This window comes from Leguminivora glycinivorella, chromosome 14, assembly GCF_023078275.1.
Source record: "Leguminivora glycinivorella isolate SPB_JAAS2020 chromosome 14, LegGlyc_1.1, whole genome shotgun sequence".
In the NCBI taxonomy this organism is placed as follows: Eukaryota; Metazoa; Arthropoda; class Insecta; order Lepidoptera; family Tortricidae; genus Leguminivora; species Leguminivora glycinivorella.
The window spans coordinates 4,966,620-4,988,736 of NC_062984.1; the positions used below are offsets into that span (position 1 = coordinate 4,966,620).

Below are 22,117 nucleotides of genomic sequence, written 5' to 3' on the forward strand. Positions count from 1 at the left end.
TAAGGAAATATTTATTATTTATGTTATTTTTATAATTTACACGAATACAAATCTATGAACAAAACGCTTTTTGAAGCATTTTTACCATGGTTAACCATAGTTAAGTTTGAAGCTTAACACAATCTTGAAACAGAAAAGTCCCTCTTCCTTGTAATATAAAATCTCTTTTAGCTAGCTCATCACAAAATATTAAAAATGATAGCACATTTTCTTGAAAAAAATAATATCAGTTTGTAAATATTGCGTATATACCTAGTTGTATATGTTTATTATGTTCATAATATTATGTACCAAGTATGCAACTTATTACTTTGGATTCAAAATTTGGGGTTAAATTTTTAGGTGCACTCCTGAAATGAAATCACCCCTACTTACTTGACATTGGCAAAGTGCCCTGGCAGCAAAAGCCAATCCTAACAAAAAAAAAATAAAAAACAGAACTGTATAGCTGTCATTCTTGAAAAACGTCCAAAGTACCGCTGCTCTCGTCCGTGCCGCTCTATCTGTGCTCTATCTAATGGAGTATTGAGTATGGTGTTTACATTTGTGTCTACTGTTGTTATCATAAAATGAAGTTCATAATGTGCCGCATAGTTTAGCAATTACAAATTTGATAACATTCGTTTATTTTTGCACGTTTTTCACAAAACAACCTCGGTTTACTAAGGAAACTTATTTGTTCTCGTTACGTAGTGTTCACTAATAAGGATACTAAAAGTTTGCACAAGTTGTTATCAAAGTGATTGTTCGTTCACCTTTGAAGTGGACGTAGTTACGAGAAAATATATATTACAAACCTGAGATTTTAAAATGGGGAGCCATGCAGAACACGTGGAGTCTTCAATAAAAGCCAAATTTACATCATTATTTGCGAAAATAAACGAATCTAACTATGTAATGGATAACTACTACTCTGATAATTTGATAAATAAATTAATTGAAACCAGGAAAGGTAAGTGTCATGTTATATTTGTATCAATTTATTTAATTTTCTAAGAGCGGATCTTAAGCTTTCCTTAGCAACTGATTCCCCCTCCATGGTTGGCTACTGGTCACTATAGTTTTTTTTTAAATTACTGATTGTGAACATACTTTGTCAGCTATTTAAATATTCATAAATTGAAATTATACATGATATAATCAGTTTCCATAGTTTTATTTCATGAGTAACTGTTTACGCTGACTGACTATTATTCATAAATTGTTATATTAATAATTTGTGTTGTTACTGTTATGTGATATCCCTATATTGAAGGCTCATTTTCCTTTTTTCCTGTATTTATTAAGCAATACATGCAACAGTATTCTCTATTCCTCAATCATTTATTTAGCGGTGTAGAATTAAGATAAGATAAGAAAAGTCTTTATTGACCAAATAGTTCAATTTTTCAAATTACATTTATATTCAAATGTCATTTTTTCCTTAGATTATAATTTTTCTTCTTAAATACTTTTAAATAAATATGTTCTAATAATACTGTCGTCTTGTTACTTATTTAGTCTGCCTTCTTGGCATAGGCCTCCTCCAGCTCTCTCCATAGTTCTCTGTTCTGAGCCTTCCTGATCGACTCCTCCCCCGCATGCCTCCTGATATCGTCTGACCACCTCATTTTCGGCTTGCCCTCTCTCCTACTTCCACCTGTAGGACGCCATTCCACTACCTCTCCGCCCCACTTAATTTTTCCTTCTCTTGCCATGTGTCCAGCCCACTTCCATTTTTGCGTTTTTACAGCCAGTGATATATCCTTAATTTTTGTTTTCTTCCTAATTTCTTTATGGTGTAGAAGTGAGTTACTAATTATATCATTGCTTTTTTTTACAGATAACAACTATATTTGTACTCTATCACATCTACTGAGTGAACCACTACAGAATTTGGAAAAATACCATACCTCAGTCCAAGTGTTCCTCGTCAGGTTATTGGCCTTTGTAGTTCACAAAGAACTGTTCTTTGCAAAATTAATATCTCATATCAATGATACTTTATGTAATGGATACAGTAACCTTGGGTCCCCTACTATGAACCCGAGCCTCAGTGTTGCATACCTCGAAGTTGCCCTGTCCCTCGTAGAGCACTACACCAGCCTCTACTGGCTGCTGGACAGTGGTAAGTGGAAGGACATCCTTCATACCGATAATAACTCCAGAACAGTATTTGTAACTAGACAGAAATATAAGTTTGTATCCCGACTTGTTTGGAGGTTAAACAGATTGGAAGATGAAGACAATTTAAAAAACGTGCTGACTTTTATACTGAAACCCCTGATGGAGAAGGAATGTTGTATAGCAGAGTCTATGACCAATGATGAGGAGGAGCTGAACTCAAAGCAGTTTGAACCCATGATGCACATGCTCAACTCCATCATGAGTGATTACAAAGAACTGTCCAGATCATCTCTTGTGGTTAACATGCTTCTGACACCTTTCAGAGTGGTCAATCAGACGTGTTTACTTCTAGACAGGTACCGCAAGGATAGCTTATCTTTACCGAGTGCTAAATTAGTCTTCCGTTTGGTCCTGGCTAAAGTTTTTCAAGCCAAACCAATAGCGGATAACTCTATATACAATGCTGAAGACTTTAACGAAGCTAGTGCAGCCTATTTCAATACTGTAAATATATTCATAACAAGGCGTAATGCTATGGCAGTTTTAGACTTCTGCTATTCTTGCAATGAAATTTGGAATGCAACCTGGGACAAAAAAATACCAAAAATAAGCACATTGGATGGCAAAAAAGTGGATTTGCAAAACAAAATGTTATTCTTATGCCTTGTGCCTGCTGTCACTTATATTACAAGACATTTACCAGACAATGCTCGACAAATGTCAGGTTGCCTTCAGGACTACATGATGAAACTGATTAATGCGAGTTGTGAACACACAGCAAAGTCTGCTAGGTCTCTGTCACTTCTTATATTGGAGCTGGACACTGAGACCATTGTCCTGCAGAGTGTAAAAAGACTAGCCTGTTTGAACAACTCTATGAACAATGAACAAGCCAACTTGATATTCCAAGGTTTATTCTACGTTCTGAAGCAGTTTGACCCGTTGTCAGAAGACCGTGAGGAGAAGTGTCCCGAGGCAATGTTCCAGGAAGACGAGGAGAACCTGTTTGTGTACACGTATGCCCTGGAAGCCGTCTTGCTGCTGGTGAAGAACTATGATATCAATTGGCAGGAGAGCTTGGAAATTATTTGTTTGTACAATGTGGTCTTCAATATACTGCAGAAAACAAATTTATCTAGTAAGGTAAGACTGCATGTCATATTTAAGCTACTCTAAGGGCCAGTTGCATCAACCATATTTGACAGACACATCATTGTCATGCAGCAGACGTCTATGGAACTTTCCACACACTAAAATTTAAAGAACGATTTAACAGTGACAGGCGGATTGATGCAACCAGCCGTTAAATTCTGAACTTATCAGTAAATCCATGCTTACCACGACACAAGCCAGAAGTCTTATAAAAATGCACTTTTCCTCAAAATATATGAATGATTTTGATGGTTGTTAAAACTAAATTGGTCCAGCGGTATGGGCCTTAAGCAGAGGTGACAGACAGACATATGTTACTCTCACATTTGTTATCATATTAGTAGGGAAAGGTAACTCATAGGGACCGGCCACACTTAAGAGACGCATGTCCTGAGGCGCGCAACGGACAACGCAAGTGACGTGCGATTTCATTGAGCTAAATCGGATCAGTTTGACCCAAGGAACAATTTTGTCAAGCAACATCGCCACACGTAAAAGAGCAAAGTCGCTAGTCTTACTTATCGTACAGGTCATCAAACAGAAATATTGTTAGGGGAAAATGGGCATAGTTTGAAAATTTTAAGTTCTAGCTATATACTTCCAAAGACAATATTGTAGAGTACTTCTAGACATCGTGATGGTAGCTTCCACGGTGTTTCTACTTCCATATTTTCTTATAACCCTATAAGCTATATACATGCCAAGTTTCATGCTTTCTGCCAGACCGGACTGTAGATCTGGTTAATAACTCGTACTAAAAGTATATCAGATCAGACTAGGCCTATGCGATTAGGTTCAAAGAATTTACAACGAGTCAGTGTTAGGGACCATCCACACACAGGCGACGCATGTTCTGAGACGCGGAACCGACGTCAGCGCCACGCCGCCCGAATTTAATTTAAAAAACGTCTCCTCAGTACATTTTGTATAGGAAGGACGCGCAAGGGACGTCGCTTGGGATTTTATTCCTAACAGTTCATAGCGTCTCCTCAGTACATTTTGTATAGGAAGGACGCGCAAGGGACGTCGCTTGGCGCGCCCCAGGCGGCGCGGCGCGCGCCAAACGATGCGTCGCCTGGGGGCGATGTTTAATTATTTATTTTATTTTTATTTATTGGTAAATCAAATTCAGACCCATATTTGAATGAAATCCGAATTTCTAATCTAGCCTCCTAAGTCCTTTATAAAGGCCTAAGTCGTGACATGGGAAAAAAAGTTATCTATAGTCAAGTTTCTTCGAGTTTCCCGCTTAGCATAGGACTATAGAGGCGTGATCAAGAGATTGAACAAGACCGGGCTTAGTACGGATCCCTGTTGTGTACACTGACCTCGAACGATTCACTGTGAAATAAACCTACAGCATAACCAACAGATGGCGTTATCAGCATTATATTACTCGTCTTTAGAGATACGATACTTAATAACTACTCATTATGTTAGTGAGCAACACAGCTAACCGCGTTCAACGTTCATGATTCCAGTTTTACCATTAAAAACATCTGTGTGTTGTCACTTCATCGGATCCATCTCAGAGTAGGCGAAGAAAAAGAGCTTTTATGGGATCGTAAATAAAGTCTACATTTCAAAATAGTTGCCATCGACATGAAGTACGCTAACTAGTTTGTTTGCGTGTGACCTTTAGAACTTGATTATGATTGAACTTCAAGTTGTTGTGATTTGATGAGATCTGCCGCAGTAAGTAGGTTACTACCTGCTAGAACTTAAATAGTATTTAAAAAATATAACTTGTGTACAGGCTGTTAGCAATTTGTCAGTATCTGGGCATGAATGAATTGTTAATGCAATCATTTATTTATGTGATAACTTCATTTTGAGTTTTAAAATAAAATTAATAAGTAGTTGCAACGCTAGTAAGGAGAACTAACAGATAACACAGTGACAATGGGCAATCGGTCAAAATATGTGGAAAGTACAATTAAAATGAAGTTTAAATCATTATTTGAAAAAATAAATGAACCAAATTTTGTGATAGATAAGTACTACTCGGATAGTTTAATTCATAAAATGTTGGAGGAAAGGTCAGGTAATTATATTTATTTATTTACTTACAAGATCAGTCACACAACTATCGATTTGTTTATTAGAAAAAATAATTAACGAATGAATAGAGATTATTGATTCACATCGTTATTTTCTTTACAGAACTCAATGTAACTTGTAGTTTAAGAGTTCTACTTGAGGAACCCATTCGAAACCTGGACCGGTACCATGTCTCTGTGCGCGTGTTCCTCGTCAGGCTCCTGGCCTTCGTCGTCAGGGAAGAACTGTGCTTCACGAAATGTGTACATAAGGTTAATGACACACTATGCAAAGCCTTCCAAGACCTCGAATCTCCCACAATGCCACCGAGTCTCCGCGTGGCTTACCTAGAAGTAGCGCTTGCCATCATAGACCAAAACACCGGCTGCAACTGGCTCCTTGCGAGCGACACCTGGAAAGGAATCCTTAGCGTTAACGACCACTCCAATACAGTCTACGTCACAAGACAGAAATACAAGTTCGTGTCCAAGCTTGTATGGAGATTGAACTCCTTGGATGACGACGATAATGTTAGGCTGGTACTGAATTTTATCCTGAAACCCTTGGTCGAAACAGATATTGTGCTAAATCGGTCTTTACAACCGGACGAGGAGGACGAAGCGTACAAGTGGCTCGAGCCGATGCTCCTCATGCTGTTGTCCATAACCAACGAGTACAGCGAGCTCACCAAGTCCTCCCTGGTCTCTAATGCACTGCTGAACCACTTCAAGCTGACCAACCACCTGTGCGTACTCTTTGATAGGTTCCGAAAAAACAGCCTTACGTCACTCCTAGCCCAACTAATGTTCCGCATATGTATCCTCAAACCTTTATATCATAAGCCGTTGACGGACGATACGGTGTACCACGTTGAAGATTTCGTGGAAGCCACGGCAGTATATTTCAATATCTTACATTTCTTTATAGTTAGACGTAACGCTATGATGGTCCTCGACTTTGGCTTTTCGTGCAATGAATATTGGAACGGCTTGTGGCGCGGCAGGAAGCCAGAAACAGTGACAATAGATGGTAAGAAGGAGAACTTGCAGAACAAGGCGTTGTTTCTGTTCCTGGTGCCGCCGATCAGCTACGTGACCAGGCACTTGCCGAAGACGTCGCGGCAGGAAGACGGATGTATCCAAGACTATATCATGAAACTTATAAACGCGTGTTGCGAACACACTGCTAAGGCATGTACCCTACTAGCTGATCTTATCATTGAGTCCGACACGGAAGCTATAGTTCTGAAGAGTGTGAGGCGACTGACTAGTTTAAACAACTCCTTGAACAACGAACAGGCTAATCTAATTTTCCAAGGACTCTTTTACGTACTTAAACATTTAGACCCCGACCCGGAACATTTTGACTACCGCTTGCCATTTTCCGGAAATTCGGAAGCCAAGTTACAAGAAGACCAAGAAAACATGTTCATATACACTTATGTATTAGAAGCTATCCTACATTTGATAAAGAGTTTTCATATAAACTGGCAGGAGAGCTTGGAAATCGTTTGTTTGTACAATGTCGTTCATCGTATAATGTCGAAACCGAATTTACCCAATAAGGTAAGCAAATAAATAATAGCACAACAATACGTCATAAATTTAGTAGATAGGAACGTTAATATCTACTGCTGTGATACTTACACGCGACGCATGTAGAATAATAGAATTGTAGGTGGAGCAAGTACCTACCGCTACTTGCACCAGTCACTGAAAATTGACGATAGGTGAAAGGTTGGAGGAAAGGTAGACGAAGGTTCATCCATATTCACAGACACGAATGTCTTGGACACATCAATATTTTCTAAAGAGACGATAAAAAAATGCTGACAGTGCTAACCCCTTGGCGTGGAGGATGGAAGTACCTAACCTCAAAATGGAGATACCTTTACCTATATCCTAATAGTAGGTATTGAAAATGTGAAAATAAGTAAATATCTCTGTCGTCTTCATGCTTAAGCCACTGGATCGACTAAAATTTAATTTAATATGATACTTTAAGGGCAAGTTGCATCATCACATTTGACAGACACATCATCGTCACGCAGCAGATGTCTATATGGAACTTCCCATACAATAAAATTTAACGAATGCTTTAACGGTGACATACGATTTGATGCAACCGGCTCTTAGTCCCATTGAAATTAAATACGTTAGTTTTATCACAACATTCATCTTTCTACGCTCTAAAATCGCGAGAAGCTTTTATAAATACCTGGCAACTGTACGAGAAAAATGCCACTACTTATATAACCTCCTTAATATGTTCACAGTTCATAGTAACGGCCCTAAACGTGATAGCGGTGACAGTGTGCAAGTTCCTGCCGCCCAACTTATCGCTCTTAATGGAGTCCAAGCCCGGATCGGCCATGCACGACCTCGGCCGACTCATATACATGAAGATGCACGACCTGCACTGGGAGGTGCGGGACTCGGCGCTAGAACTGCTACTCGTGTGCACGGAGATCTCTTACGTCAGTGAGTATACTATGTATTTGTGCCCGGCTTCGGGTGTTCCGGAGTGCGTCCCGAATGTCCCGATGTTTAGCGATGATTGTCCTTTTTACCTAAAATTTGTAAAGAAAATTCCGACACAGCTGCGTATTTCAATATCTTACTTATAGAAAGTTTACTTCATCCTCCTTGCGTTATCCCGGCAGTCGCCTCGGCTCATGAGAGCCTGGGGTCCGCTTTGCCAACTAAACTTACTGACTATTACTAAAATACAAAGTACTAAAAATTTAACTGGCAATTGTATTTCGCAATTGTAATTGATAATCTAATGCGCATTTTTATTCTACGCGTAATTTAAATCTTTTATTGTAATTACATTTTGTAATTTATTACTTGATTACATTTCGCCCAACACTTCTAGATACCGCATTTACTTTCTTATAAGATAAGACTTGCCTTTGCTTGAAATATTTTATACCATTTCTATTTAATAACAAATAATCGGATAGAAATATATAAAGTATAAGCTGACCGTGACGTCACTCAAAACGATTTTTATAGGAATTCCACATTATCAAATCGTTCAAATTTGTTTAGACAGTTCAAGGCAAGTGGTCTATAGGTATAATAATTCTTAATTAGATAATATGCCTAGTTGATAATTTATCTTCATTTATCGTATTTTAAAATACATTGTTTCATATGCCTACCTACTGTATTGTATCCCTCGAAGATACAAGTAGGGTCGCCAGCGCCAGGTGGTCGGGATTTGACGGATTGAAAAAAATCCCGGATTGTTCAAGCGAAACATTGCTGATCCGACACAAGGATAAGTCAAAAATTTGTTCTATATTAACATAAATGAAAAGTAAAACTTACACATGGTGTATGTGGTCGTTGTTCCATTTTGTTGATCGTTATGAAATTTAGATAATGAAAAGACCAATTTTGAATCTCGGAAATACGTGAGTCGTGAATCGCGTTGAAAAATCGTTACCTAGTTAATTTGGTTTTATTTTACATTTCCCCACAAAAGCCTCGAAATTCCGGAAAATTTACCTTTTGTCCCGAAATTAGGGTAAGTACCTTAATTAGATCTGGTAACTAGATACAAGTCTCAAGCAGCGCAGAGTAAAAAGTAATACATTCCTAAACATATACATAATTATTAATTATGCCCTTCTACACCATACGCTGCTGCGTGAGACATGATATCTGTATTATGTACCTATTTTTAAGTTAACACATAAATATCCCAGGCCGGTTTGGTGATTGCGTAATGAAATTGTTTTACTAATTAACTTAAACACGATCTATCGGTTTCTAACAACAATAATAAATAAATATTGGGGACACCTTACACAGATCAACTTAGCCCCAAACTAAGCAAAGCTTGTACTATGGGTGCTAAGCGACGATATACATATTTAAATAGATAAATACATAGTAAACGTCCATGACTCAGGAACACATGTCTTTGTCTGTGCTCATCACACAAATAAATGCCATTTTAATTTTATATGATTAATTTTGTTGTTATTTATAATTTAATTATTTTAGTATTAATTAGTATAATGTAATTTTAATCTCTAAATTTAAATTAAAAAAAATGTATTTATTTATTATTATGGACCAATAAGTCTGAAATAAATGATTTCAATTTCAAATGCCCTTTCTGGGATTCGAACCCAGGACCGCGGCTCAGCAGGCAGGGTCACTACCGACTGAACCAGACCGGTCATCAATAATAGGTGGTACCTAACTAGGTGCTTAAAATACTGATGTGAAAGTTGCGCTCTATGTACCTACATCGGACCGGCTGAGATGCTAAAATATATTTGAAGACGCTCTTTAGCCATATATCAAGACGCAAACTTAAAGTGCACGATGAATTTTGTCTGATAAATAAGTAGTTTTGTCAACCTTTACTTAGTGCTAATTTATTCTGTTTTGCTCTTTAAACCTTTTATTCAAATTCAAAATATAAAAAAATAATCTCTGTATCCCTTTCGCCCTGTAATTATTAAGTACTTACATCGCCTTGGCAGCGATCTATTCGCTGGGTTAGCTAGTTATTTAGTTAAGTATTAGATTTAAGTTTATTGGTTGGGGACTGAAAATCAGCGGTCTCGCTGAGTCTCATCCATTTTACTGCACACACATCTGTAATTTTACTTAGTAAGTTTTTATAAGTCCTTACATGTCCATTTTGTGCTGTGTTGGTAAATAAATATCTTTTTATTTATTTTATTTTAAAGTGTAGGTACAGATGTTAGCTATAGCTACCTCACCTGTATATACCACCAAAAGCGCTGGTGGCCTAGCGGTTAGAGCGTGCGACTTTCTATCCGAAAGGCGCTGGTTCGGACCCCGCCTCGTGAGTTTTTCAGAACTTATGTGCAAAATATCATTTGATATTTGTCAGTACTGTCAGTAGCTTTTCGGTGAAGAAAAACATCGTGAGGAAACCGGACTAACTCACAATAAGGCCTAGTTAGCCTTCGGGTTGGAAGTTCAGATGGCAGTCGCTTTTGTAAAAATAGTGCCTACGCCAAATCTTGGGATTGGTTGTCGAAGCGGACCCTAGGCTCCCATGAGCCGTGGCAAATGCCGGGAGTATTGGCCGCTCGATACATCTAATGGAGATTGCTGATACAGTTTTGTTTTGTTCCAGAATTCCCGCCATTCCAAAAGCAGATAATCGAGAACGAGCTGATCGTAGTGGCGGCGGCGGTGGCGCTCAACGACCACGAGTTCTACGTGCGCGCGTCCGCGCTGCGCTGCCTCGGCGCCGCCTGCAAGGTCTCCGCCGTCTGGGACCAGCTCAAGAATAAACATCCCGACATACAGGTACATACCGCTACACTCAGTCGTGTATCAAAACACAGACTATTGGTACGCGGCCTAACTAAAGCAATTTAAATTTTCCAGGAATCCCTGGTCAACATTCTCCGCAACAACCAGGAAGGCATCGTCCGCAAGGAAGCGTGCAACGTCCTCTGCGAGATGTACCTCAACCTGAAGCTCGGCCCCGAGTTCCGGCAGGCGCTCTACGAGCAGATGGTCTCCTCCGCCGTCAGCGACTTCCACTGGGAAGTCCAGCTCGCCGCCCTCAAGTTCTGGAAGCTAGTCATCCACAACAGCCTCTGCGGGCAGGGCATGCTCGACGGCACCTTCCCGCCCGTCACCTTCTCCAAAGAAACCAGAAAAATCGTCACCCTCAACAAAGCAGAAATACAGAGGAGACTCCTAAAAATCTTGGACGAACTCGCCGCAAAAGGATGCCTCACCGTTCTGTCCAAACTGCTACACGAAGACACGGAAGTCGAAATAATGGACGCCAATTTAACCATCGCTCTGGACCTTCTGGATATCCTGAAGCGGTACGAGGTACCCGAATGTGTGAAGCGCGTCGAAGGCGAGCCGGCGACCATGCACGAGTACTACTCCGACACCAAGGAAGATGAGATGGATCACGACGACGTTGTCATCAAAACGGAAGAGGCCGAATCGGATAATGTCATCGAGGGCATTATAAATGCGGACGACATGAACCTGCTCGCGCATATATACGAACGACATATGAAATTGCAGAATGACAAACCTGAACTGCAGCCGAAACCGATGATCAAGTTACTACGATATGTGAAGCCTTACTTGTTCGTGAGTCATTTGATGAGTAAGGACTTCAAGGCGGTCATAGAGCATAAGAAGCAGTGGAGGAGTGGGATACGCAATGTGGAGTCGCTGTTGGACGATGTGCTGGGCATCTATGAGGTTGGCAACGATGTCAACAATTTGGATTGTTATTGAGATTATTATTGTTATCTAAGTATACTTTTAGTGCGTATACATTCCGTAAGGAGTGATTGTTATAAATAAAATGTAGGTTATACATTAAAACGTATTTTAGTTTTTTTTATCTTATCTGATTATCAACTATATCACAAAGTATAAAAAGTAGGTAGGTCCAGCAGATTACGTGAAGTTTGTGTATAATTTTACGGTTACAGCCTAACAGCTTATTTTTCACTCACAAACCTGTATTAAGGTTCTTTATACATATTTGCTACTTATAAATCCCTAGTTTTTCTCTATAGCTAAGTTATACGGCCAATACATCACAACATTCACAACGCTACCAATTCATCTATCAAAGTCCCTATGTCTGCCTTCATCGACCGGTTTTTCGTCGCTTCAGGAGAAGTAGGACTAGGACTGTCCGTAACCCTCGGGTCGTGTCTAAATTTATAAAGATCTAAAGCGTCTACTACTCGACTATTCAATTTATATGCCTTTTCCATCACTTCTCTGTTGCTCGAATTCATACATTTAACCAACACAGCCAAGCAGCCCGTCTTCGACAGATTGTCCATGATGATTTCTAGTTGTTTATGTATTTCTTTGTCGTTCAAAACTATGATCTTCCTCTTTTCCTTGCTGAAGGTGACAGCGGGGAAAACGCCGTCGATCATTCCTTTGTCTGTGCATTGTGTCTTCATCAGTTGCTTCCAGAAGTTGAGCGCTGCCATTTGAACTGGCCAGTAGGGGTCTTCTGTGGCCGCCCGGGCCATGGCCCTGGACACGCGGCTCGTGAAGGCCTGGTTGACCCGGCGGTTGATGTACACGTGGGTCAGTACATTGGCTGCCTCTTTACGCACTTCTCCGTCGGGGTTGTGCCGCAATATGCTTACCAGTTGCTCCTGGAAGGCAGAAAGTACAGATAAAGTAAATTCATGGATTTCCTGGTTTGGTTTAATCGCAGATTTATGGCAGCATCAACACAGTATAATATTATCACAGATTTTGTTTATCGTAATACGAGTCGTTCCGGTGACTAAACAGCTTAGTTCAATACGGTAGATATGTAGCTACAGTCGCCATCAGATATATAAGAGCGCCCGAGGTACTCAAAAATATCTGAACACGCCTCTATTGCCTAGGCGTTAGAGGCGTGTTCAGATATTTTTGAGTACCTCGGGCGCTCTTATATATCTGATGGCGACTGTACCTGATGTAATCTTACGCAATATCCGATATAACTGATGCCAGTTTTAAAGTTAAGATAAACCCAGGTAGGTATAGTACCTATTGTACTTATTTATTCAGAACATAATACAGGTTGAGATTAAAATCCGGTGAATCTAAGTACTCGCGCGATTGGTCGTAGGTATACACCGTTGTGCCCCACTTTTTGTGATCTTATACGACGTCCTTACGAATACCAATATACCTATTGTAGTATAGACGGTCAACCAAGCGGCTGAAAAATATAGGGCTCACCGGCCATTGTCTTCATAAAACGCTTGCCTTCTAAACCTTGACGTTGGACGAATCATCGACACTTCAAAATTGATTGAAAATGTAGGGATAAAGGTTTACCCATTTCAATTTTTCAAAAATTTTCAAATTTGAATTTTGCGCCATTTTTAGGCCGGTACACACAGTCTTAAAATTCATAATCATAAAAAAAAGGCTTCTGTCAGATCAATCTGAAAATTCATAATCTTAAAAAACAAGAGTGTGTGTGGAACAGTCGCGAAATTGTATGGAACTCCGCACAGGAACTCCGTGAACTCGATCAAATTTTTGTAAGATTATGATTTTTTTCAGATTATGAATTTTAAGACAGTCTGTTGCCGGCCTTAGTGCCAGCATTTGATTGACTGTCTGTCTACTTATATAAAGATAAGTAAATGGCTTAAACTTGCATATAAATTCTTGCAATGTGCGAGCATCTCGGTCCACAAGTCCTCTAGGCCCGCCGCGGCCATGAGGCAGCGCAGCGCCGCGGCCTGCGCGCGCGCGTCCGGGTCCTTGGTGGCGCACTGCGCGGCGCCGCACAGCAGCCCGTGCGCCGAGATCAGGGCGCGGAGCGGCATGAACTCTGGAATGTGATGCTATCGTTTACAATTCCAAAAGACGAGACTCATGCCAGTCTAGCCGAAACCACAATCGTTGACAATAGACGCCGATCGGATACAGAAGAGCAACAGAGATAGCTACTTAGCTCCCTACGATAATGATATTACACCTAGTAAGCATTTGTGCATTTGGCTACGTACCCTGGTAGTAACTGATACTATCTACAAAAAATATAGGTACCATAAATACCTAGATTTAAAAAAAAACCTGCAGGTGTTACATTACAGGTACCTACCTAAAAATTTTATGTCGCTAAGTGTCGCGCGTTCGGTATCGTAGTGGTGGGTTCCTTAATAATTACATGATAATTACCTTGAGGTATGAGTGAAATACCGACTAGAGAACCTGCGATAAACAATGAGTTAGTAAGTAAAACTAGCAAAATTGTTGGTACTGACTGACGTAAGCAACCTCCATGAAGCTCAGGATCAAGTGCAGCGAGGCGAGCCTTGTGCCGCCGTGCGGGCGCTGCAGCAGGCGGCGCGCCGCGCCCGCCGCCTCGCTCAGCGAGCCCCCGCGCTGCGGCTGCATCAGCAGCGCCAGCTCCGGCGACAGCAGCTTGCACACGCACCGCCGCAGCAGCTCCAGCGCTTGCACCAGCAGCTGGAAACACCACGCTTTACGTAACCTAACCACAAAATTAAAATTTTGAAAACCCTCGGCATATTTAGTGGACCGATTTTCATGAAACATGGTTTTATAAGAACACTCCCGACTAATTCAGCTTTCAAAAAATAAAACTAAATCGGTTTTTCCGTTCGGGAGCTACGATGTCACAGACACACATAAACAAACAAACAAACAGAAAGACACCTCAAACCTCAAACTTATAACACCCCGTCGGTTTTACGAACTTCATCGGGGAAACGTCAGGGTTAAATATCTAATTAAATACATATTGAAACCATCTTACACAAATTTACTATATTTAGTTAATCTCACAATAATTTATTTAGTACTTAGTAGGAGCAAAGGACATGTAGGAGCCCTAAAGTTATACCCATTCGTTGCGTGTTCCATTTTAGAAAACTATCCTGTGGCGATAGACACGTCTCACGTGTCATACGTAAAAACCTTGATGTCACGCCTCTGTGTCATCCGCACAGAAACGGTTAAAGTAGTTCTCTAAAGAAGCCGTAATGTAGATGTTGAACGCACTCACCTCTGGGGGCAGGATGTCCTGCTTTATCAGATTGACGAGTGCCGCCTGCAGCTCCACGATCTCCAGGCTGTCGTGCCAGTTGAGCTGGTGCTCGTCGAGCAGCATGGCGACGGCGTCGAGCAGCAGCGCGAGGAAGCGCACGTCGTCGGGCGTGCGCAGCGGGTTGGCCAGCAGCACCAGGTCCGCGCCGTCCGACAGCACGAACTCGCTCAGCGTGTAGAACAGCGTCTGGTACACCATGCCCGCCTGCTGCCGGCTCAGCAGCCTCTTCAGCCGCAGCAGCTCCCGCAACGAGTGAGCGCACGCCAATGATACATTATTCCCCGTCGATTCTGTTACTAAATCCCTCATGTCGTAAGCCGTGATCACGATATCGTAGGGAAATTTCTGGGCCAGTTCGCTGTGAAATATTTCTGTCGCATCCTCCATCGTAGGATCGCGGACTAACCTTTCGCCATACTTTTGCTTAAGAAATAAAGGTAGTAAAATTAAGAGTATGAAATAATTTTCAAATATGAACTTCTTTCCAAATTTTTCGAACGTTACCTGTCCCCCGACCTGTTCCACTTTGTACCAGAAGGCGTGGCATTGGTAGAGGAATTCTAGGAGGGTCGAGAAAGGCCCCTTCTTTATTAATGTAGACGTTATTTTGTTGACGGCGTTGTATAGCTCTTTGTTGACGCGGGTCGCGGAGTCGGGCCGCAGCGCCGCGACCTGCCGGCTGGCGGCGTAGTAGTAGCGCAGCGTGGCCTCGGCCAGCAGGCGCGCCAGCTCCGGCTCCCGCGCCGCCTCCAGGGCTCTATTCAGTTTACTCTCTATGGAAAACACTTGCGACAGCATCGACACTACATTATTAGGCTCCGACAAATGCTCCACTTCTCCTAATATGTGCACTAACGCACGCAGGGACTGCAATAGAGACTCCGAGCCGACCATGACACTTTCCGCTTCTGTTGTCGGGCTAGGCGGTGAACATTCCAATATAGGTTTTACAATGAATTTTAGGACTTCTAACAATTCTTCTTCTTCTTCAAACTCGTTTAATTTCCATACTAATTTCGTAATAAATTCATATATGACTGCTGCAATTCCTGGGGATTTGTGTCGTGAGACAGAGCTCAAGGCGCATTGGTAGATTTTACTTTTAACGATGTGCTTGACGCCCGAGTAGTGATTGATCAACCCCAGCGGCTGCTGGGCGGAGGCTAGCCGCAGCTCGGGGGGCGTGTCGGCGGCGGCAGACTCTGTGCGGCCGAGATCCAGGAGCAACTCGAAGCCCTGCATCTCTTGAAATCGGTTGAAGAACACCTCATTGCTCAACACGTTTCTCACGAGCTTCGAGTAAAATATCTTCACCGATGTGGATGCGAACTCTTTATTTTTTATTGCATAAATAAGCAAATTTGCGAAGAACGGGGTCTCCAAAATTTTCGCAACACCTGAAAGAAATCAGAGGGCAATAGTTCAATTTTTTCAGTTGAAGTAGCTAACAAACCACTGCACCGCCCCGCGACCTTTTTTAGATTTTTTCACGTAAGTGAGAGCGAGAAGGATTTTTTTTCTCGCTCTCACTGCACGCAAGGCTCAAGATTCCACATTCTAAACCACTCGCTACGCATTCTACGCAATATGTCTCGCTTGCTCGGGTACTCGCGTACCTACGTCAACATTGGCACGTGCGGTTAAATAACAACTTTGCCCCCTTATGAAACATTATTTTGACCTCATATGAAACAATTTCTATTTCGAATTTAACAAAAAGCGATGTAACTACCGGACGGTTCCGTTAATGAGCCTACCAATCCTACCATACTATTCAATATAGGTACTCTAATATGAGCCTAACTACCAAAAAAAAAATAGTACCTACTTACTTAGTTTTAAATCAAGGTTTTGTTTGCTTCTCTGAATATAAAAGCAATAAATAACCAAAATTAATAAGTAGGCAGATATGTCCTTGGATGTGAATAACGATCTCACGTCATGTTATTTATCCATGTCATGGTTTTTTCAAATTGTGTATTATTTTAGCGCTATTTAAACTGCTTTTATACTCTCGAACGGGAACTTTTAGAATAAACGGCTCTTCGTCCATTTGGCGAAAATTATATTTCAACCTTAATTTGTTCGAACTGCTTATTTTCATAATAAAAACACTTCAAGAGTCAAAAAAGTCGCCCGACTTACATACATTGTTACCTACTGATTACACTATAAAGTAGCTACGTATTAGAAGGTCGGCGGTCGGATTAAGATTTGTAGTTAACTTACATTTGTCTTGGCTGCCATCCAGATATTTAAGCAAGTCCTCAGAATGTTTAGCACTTAGTTCAAACTCGTTTTGTAAAAGTTTGTCAAACAACGTTTTAAACTTGTTTTTGTAATCACTGGACTCCATAATGTCACGCACACAGATAACCGCTTAAACATCCTATTATCGAGAAGCCACGACAGATAGTAGCGTGTAATCAAATAGTGCTTTATTACAGTTTTTATTTGTTATGTCTGCGTCAAGTATTTAAGTATGAGAAGTGGTGGGTTGAAATTGAATTCATTTCTGTGATATCCGCCACCCGCATGCACAGTAAATGTGTAATTGCTCGGAGGTAGAGCGGGAGTTATGGAAGTTCAAGTATTTTTTTTTTGTAAGTGTGATGAAAATCGTGTGTAACTAGGGGCGTAAGAATATAGCAAAGTCGAGTCTTTAAATCGCTCCAGCAAGCTGTTGCGATTTAATTTACCTTTATTTGCAACTAGCTTTTGTCCGCGGCTTCGCTCGCGTTAGAAAGAGACAAAAAGTAGCCTATGTCACTCTCCATCCCTTCAACTATCTCCACTTAAAAAATCAGGTCAATTCGTCGTTCCGTTTTGCCGTGAAATACGGACAAACACACAGACACACACACTTTCCCATTTATAATATTAGTATGGATATTCAACTTACGCCCCACGTTACATAATGTACTGTTGTGATGAATATTTACATAATTTCTTTTCGAAATATTCTGTGCCTGATGGTATTCTAGGATTCATTAATGTCTTGAGTTTTATTCATTTTTTAGTTATTTGTTATACAAGGGGGCAAAGTTGTATTTTAACGCCGAGTGTGGAATTGAAAAACGAGCAAGTGAAAGGATTCTATAGTTGAAACACGAGCGAAGCGAGTGGTTCGAGAATAGAATCCTGAACTTGCGAGTTTTTTAACACACGAGAAGTAAAATACATTTGCACCCGAGTGTAACACAAAACTTTTCCCCTCACTATAGCGAGGAAACTACAACTCAAAAAATGCGTTTATCACTGCTTCCAGTAGTTCTACAGGTGGTAAATCATCTTTATTACTATATTCACCTACTTTTATCAATTTTAAAGCAGTTAATTTGACTTTATTCAAGGTCAAATTACTTTACCCACTAGTGGATAAAATGCGTTTTTACCCGCTGGTATTAAAGGACAAAACACGTGTTTCCGAGCTAGTGAGGGGAAAAATTTATTTTCAAGCCCGTATAAGGCATAGGAAGTGATAAAGGCATACGGTCAATTTTTGCAAAATTTACAATACGCTGAATAGTACTTACGATACACGTGCGGAAAAGAGGAAGTTCGAAACGAGTGCCGATAAATTAAAACACGACCGAAGTCAAGAATTTCCTGTTTTCCGCACTTGTATCGTACGACGTTTTTCAGTACATATGGCTCTTTGAAATTTCGACATAGGCTCACTATGCCAGGCATAATAAACCACTTTTCGCAGTGCGCTAAGGTGGCATGCCATGTGTACTGAAAACATTGTGAAAGTAAGTTAAGTAACTACAGTATCATTATGGGAATAATTACAGGGTACTGATGCAGTTTGATAAAATAGTGATCTACAACCGTCATAACAAAGACTACATTTTTATTTCTCCAAGTATAATATAACATAAATTACAAACTAAGCTTTACATCTAACATCTAATCTAATCGATTTCTATGATGGCTCCAACTTTGGATAGTGCTTCCTTTAGCTTCTCAGCCTCATCTTTGGAAATGTCTGCCTTGACTACTGTGGGGACGCTCTCTACAAACTTCTTGGCCTGCACCAGATTGTACCCTTCTAGAAGACTCTTCACTTCTTTGATGAGTGCCACTTTTTGTTTCTCATCGAATTTGGTCATTTTTACCTGCAAAACAAGATCTTTTGATAAATACTGAAAAAGTCCTTTTATTTGTTACAAGAGTTTCTTGATAGTGATATATAGTTATAATATTTATTTGACTAGAGTTATATAATTTTATCTGCTTCTACTCTATCTGCCCAACGATATTTAGGATGGCCAGCGGGACGGCGTCCAGTTGGACAACCCAGATAGGCTCTCTTGACTGCCCGATCCTCACCCATCCTTATAAGATGGCCAAGCCAGCGGAGACGATGTGCCTTGGTCTCACCTATTATATTTGGTTCGGCTGTAAGATGTTCAATTTCGGCATTTTTTCGGATTCTCCAACTGCCATCGTCTCTTTTCACGGGTCCCAGAATCTTCCTGAACACCTTACGTTCTGTTACTAGGAGGCTGTTTTCCTCCTTGAGTGTTAGTGTCCAAGCCTCACACCCATACATTAAAATGGGGCGGATCACGGTCTTATAGATCCGTAGTTTTGTGTGTCTACTAAGAAGCTTGGACACCAAGACCTTGTGGAGCGCAGCACTGCAGCGTAAGGTGTTTTGAGTTCGGATGTTGATTTCGTCCTCCCTTGTATGTGTATCAGTGACAGTGCACCCGAGGTATTTGAACTTGGAAACGCCCTTGTACGCGTTTTCGCCCACACGTAGGTTCTGCCTCTGGGCGCGACTGTCCCTGTACCGCTTCATATGGAGGTATTCCGTTATGGAGGTATGGCGTTAACGAGGGCTGGCGAGAGGTCGCTCTGGACCGCGTAAAGTGGCGTGCTCTTGTGTTGGAGGCCAAGACTCACTTTTGGTCGTCGCGCCAACAAAGTAAGTAAGTAAGTATATAATTTTATAGGAAATGTATGTGTTTATCTCTCCTTAAAACAGTGTATATTTAATAAATAGCCTTAAGCCATAGTCATAACTATCACTATGTATTTAGATAAGTTAGATTTAAATTATATTGCAGTGCCCTACAGGCAGGGCCGGATTAAGGGTAGAGCGAGTGGAGCGGCCGCTCTAGGCGCCGAATGGTAAGGGGGCGCCAAAATCATCATTGCGTGGGCGCACAAATAGCCCAGTATGGCGAGAGGAGCCGGAAATTAATTTTATTCAGCTATTGAAAATCTAGATTTGTGATTGTGATTCAGATTATCTGAAAAGTAGCACCATGTACAACATTCATAAGGTGCATGGGAGCTGTTACTAGGGCGCCGTGAAAGATGTTTCTAGCTCTAAGACGAACCATATTGTTGCGAGGCCGAACGACAAAGTCAAAGTTACGGCGCTATCCAAACACTCAGTATTTATCCACAATCCAAAGCAGAATTCCTCTTAAGATAATCGATAAGAATATCTACTCGCCCAGCGGTGAGCTATTAATATCGCCGTGTCTCTTTTATTTGCACGGGAGTGCTTATCTTTTGTTCGTTTTTATAGCCGATAGCTCATAGCTTACTAGCTCGCGGTGGGACCAGTGCCTAAAGTCAAAGGCGCAAAACGTCTCAGAGAGGCACAATTTTGTATGAGTCAAAGGAGCGTAAGCGTGATGATGAACGAACTTCTAAGCACTAGGAAACCGAAGGGCACATAATGGCAAACCACCGATGCCCATTTTGGCATCCCGACGCTGACGAATGAGTTACTGTGGCCTAATTAACTCTTCGTGTAATAAAACTAAAACTGATGACGAAATAAAAGGCCTAGAAGTCGAGAACGCCAGCACCCTGTGAAATCTAAATACCCCAAAATATGCCAAAGTTCTGCAATTAGAGTCGAACTTCTCAATGTCTGTCCAAGTTGGCCATTGCTTTTTTCTCCCATGCCTTGCCGTGGCCCTAAACTGAAGCTCAAATCCGACTGTTATCAGTTCTTGGTCTGCCAGAGCTTGGTCTTTGGCCTCTTTTGTTTCATCACAGTAATTTGTTCTTTTCCTAATGAACTCCTTAATGAACACGCCGCGCAGAAAGCTTTAACCTCGCGCACGTTTGGCCTACGAAAGACAGGGGCTTATATATAACACCCCCCCCCCTTAAATAATAGGAAAAAATTTCGCTCGCTTCGCTCGCGTTAACTGTTTTTATCTAATAAGAATACATATGATATATTTTACTTAAATACTTAGTCAAATGGTTGTGAGGTGTCAGACGGGCACAGGGAATCTATAAGTATGGCGTTTTGGCTTCGGATTCGGACTCCAAAAAAATTTAAACAAGGGGGCGCCAAAACTATATCTCGCTCTACCCTGGTCGAGTGCGCGGGCCGGCGCTGCCTACAGGGTTTCATAGCTGAACAAACAAAATGTAACACCATGTATTTACCTATGGAAGCAATAAAGATACTGATTACTGAACCACTGTTGTCCTAAGTCAAGAAATACATTAAGTTTCATATTGAATTTAAAACCAGCATCACATTTTCTGCAAAATGTTTTTACAGCCGCTACTTAAAATATGCTGAACTTCAAGCATTAAGCCTGGTTACCATTAGGTTGTAAAGTGTTTGTTCAAAAGCAAAAATAAAAAATCACTTACTGTGAAACTAGTTTTGACTGCCTTGGGTGCAGCCTCCTCCTCTTCGGCGGCGGGCGCGGCGACCGCGAACCCTCCGACCGGCATCACGGGCGCGTCGGGCAGGTTCAGCCGCCGCTTAAGCACCTGGCTTAGCTCCGACACCTCCAGAAGATTCAGGGTCGTGATCTCGGCTACCAACTTCTCTATTTTAGGCGATGCGGGCTTGTCTACGCCTTCAGGTACCGGAATGGACAAAGGCGCTGCGGCTTGCACTACTTCTTGGTGCAATACTGACCTACAAAAGGGTAGGATTAAGTAATAAGTTCATTCATAAAATTATGATATCAGGTTAACATAACCTTAAAATAATTCTTAATTACCATCTTGAAAAAGATCGCAGTTGGCGGAAGGGAAGATTCTTCACAATTCTAATACCGTTCATCGCGCAAAATGTATTATCTTATTTATGAAACTTAATAAAATGTCTTATTTTATGAAGTAATTTTAATTCTAGGCTCGTGTGACAGTTGACAGTGACCTAGTGTTGTCTCATTTTTATTTTAGATCGGTATCTGGTATTCGCTAATCGATTGTAAGGGAAAGGCAGCTACAA

At 41.1% G+C, this 22,117-nt stretch overlaps 4 protein-coding genes across 6 annotated transcripts in view; 1 reads left to right on the plus strand and 3 right to left on the minus strand.

The window, feature by feature from the left end:
- The first annotated feature begins 447 nt into the window (after positions 1 to 447).
- Positions 448 to 11,657, plus strand: LOC125233193. 3 transcript variants are annotated; one of them, XM_048139093.1, is made up of 5 exons: positions 448 to 952; positions 1,823 to 3,249; positions 7,574 to 7,778; positions 10,429 to 10,604; positions 10,686 to 11,657. In XM_048139093.1, exons 1-5 carry the CDS (start codon positions 811 to 813, stop codon positions 11,565 to 11,567), a joined length of 2,832 nt encoding a protein of 943 aa, XP_047995050.1. In that variant the 5' UTR covers positions 448 to 810; the 3' UTR covers positions 11,568 to 11,657. The 3 variants fall into 3 exon arrangements, with proteins under 3 accessions (XP_047995050.1, XP_047995052.1, XP_047995051.1); XM_048139095.1 differs by lacking the exons at positions 448 to 952; positions 1,823 to 3,249 and adding exons at positions 4,806 to 5,302; positions 5,422 to 5,570; XM_048139094.1 differs by lacking the exons at positions 448 to 952; positions 1,823 to 3,249 and adding an exon at positions 5,578 to 6,863.
- Positions 11,658 to 11,884: 227 nt separating this feature from the next.
- Positions 11,885 to 17,328, minus strand: LOC125233502. The gene is made up of 5 exons (XM_048139543.1): positions 17,113 to 17,328; positions 14,842 to 16,280; positions 14,078 to 14,282; positions 13,466 to 13,641; positions 11,885 to 12,457 (listed from the first exon to the last, which is right to left on the minus strand). The coding sequence occupies exons 1-5, from the start codon at positions 17,237 to 17,239 to the stop codon at positions 11,885 to 11,887; spliced, it is 2,520 nt and encodes an 839-aa protein (XP_047995500.1). The 5' UTR covers positions 17,240 to 17,328.
- Positions 17,329 to 18,711: 1,383 nt separating this feature from the next.
- On the minus strand, positions 18,712 to 22,042 carry LOC125233044 (39S ribosomal protein L12, mitochondrial). Its single transcript, XM_048138886.1, has 3 exons — positions 21,885 to 22,042; positions 21,526 to 21,799; positions 18,712 to 19,004 (listed from the first exon to the last, which is right to left on the minus strand). The coding sequence occupies exons 1-3, from the start codon at positions 21,944 to 21,946 to the stop codon at positions 18,801 to 18,803; spliced, it is 540 nt and encodes a 179-aa protein (XP_047994843.1). The 5' UTR covers positions 21,947 to 22,042; the 3' UTR covers positions 18,712 to 18,800.
- The window catches only part of LOC125233045 (axin), a 127,547-nt gene continuing 127,461 nt past the window's right edge, over positions 22,032 to 22,117 (minus strand). Inside the window, 1 exon segment of the mRNA XM_048138887.1 lies at positions 22,032 to 22,042. The gene's annotated coding sequence lies outside the window, so the exon portion shown is untranslated.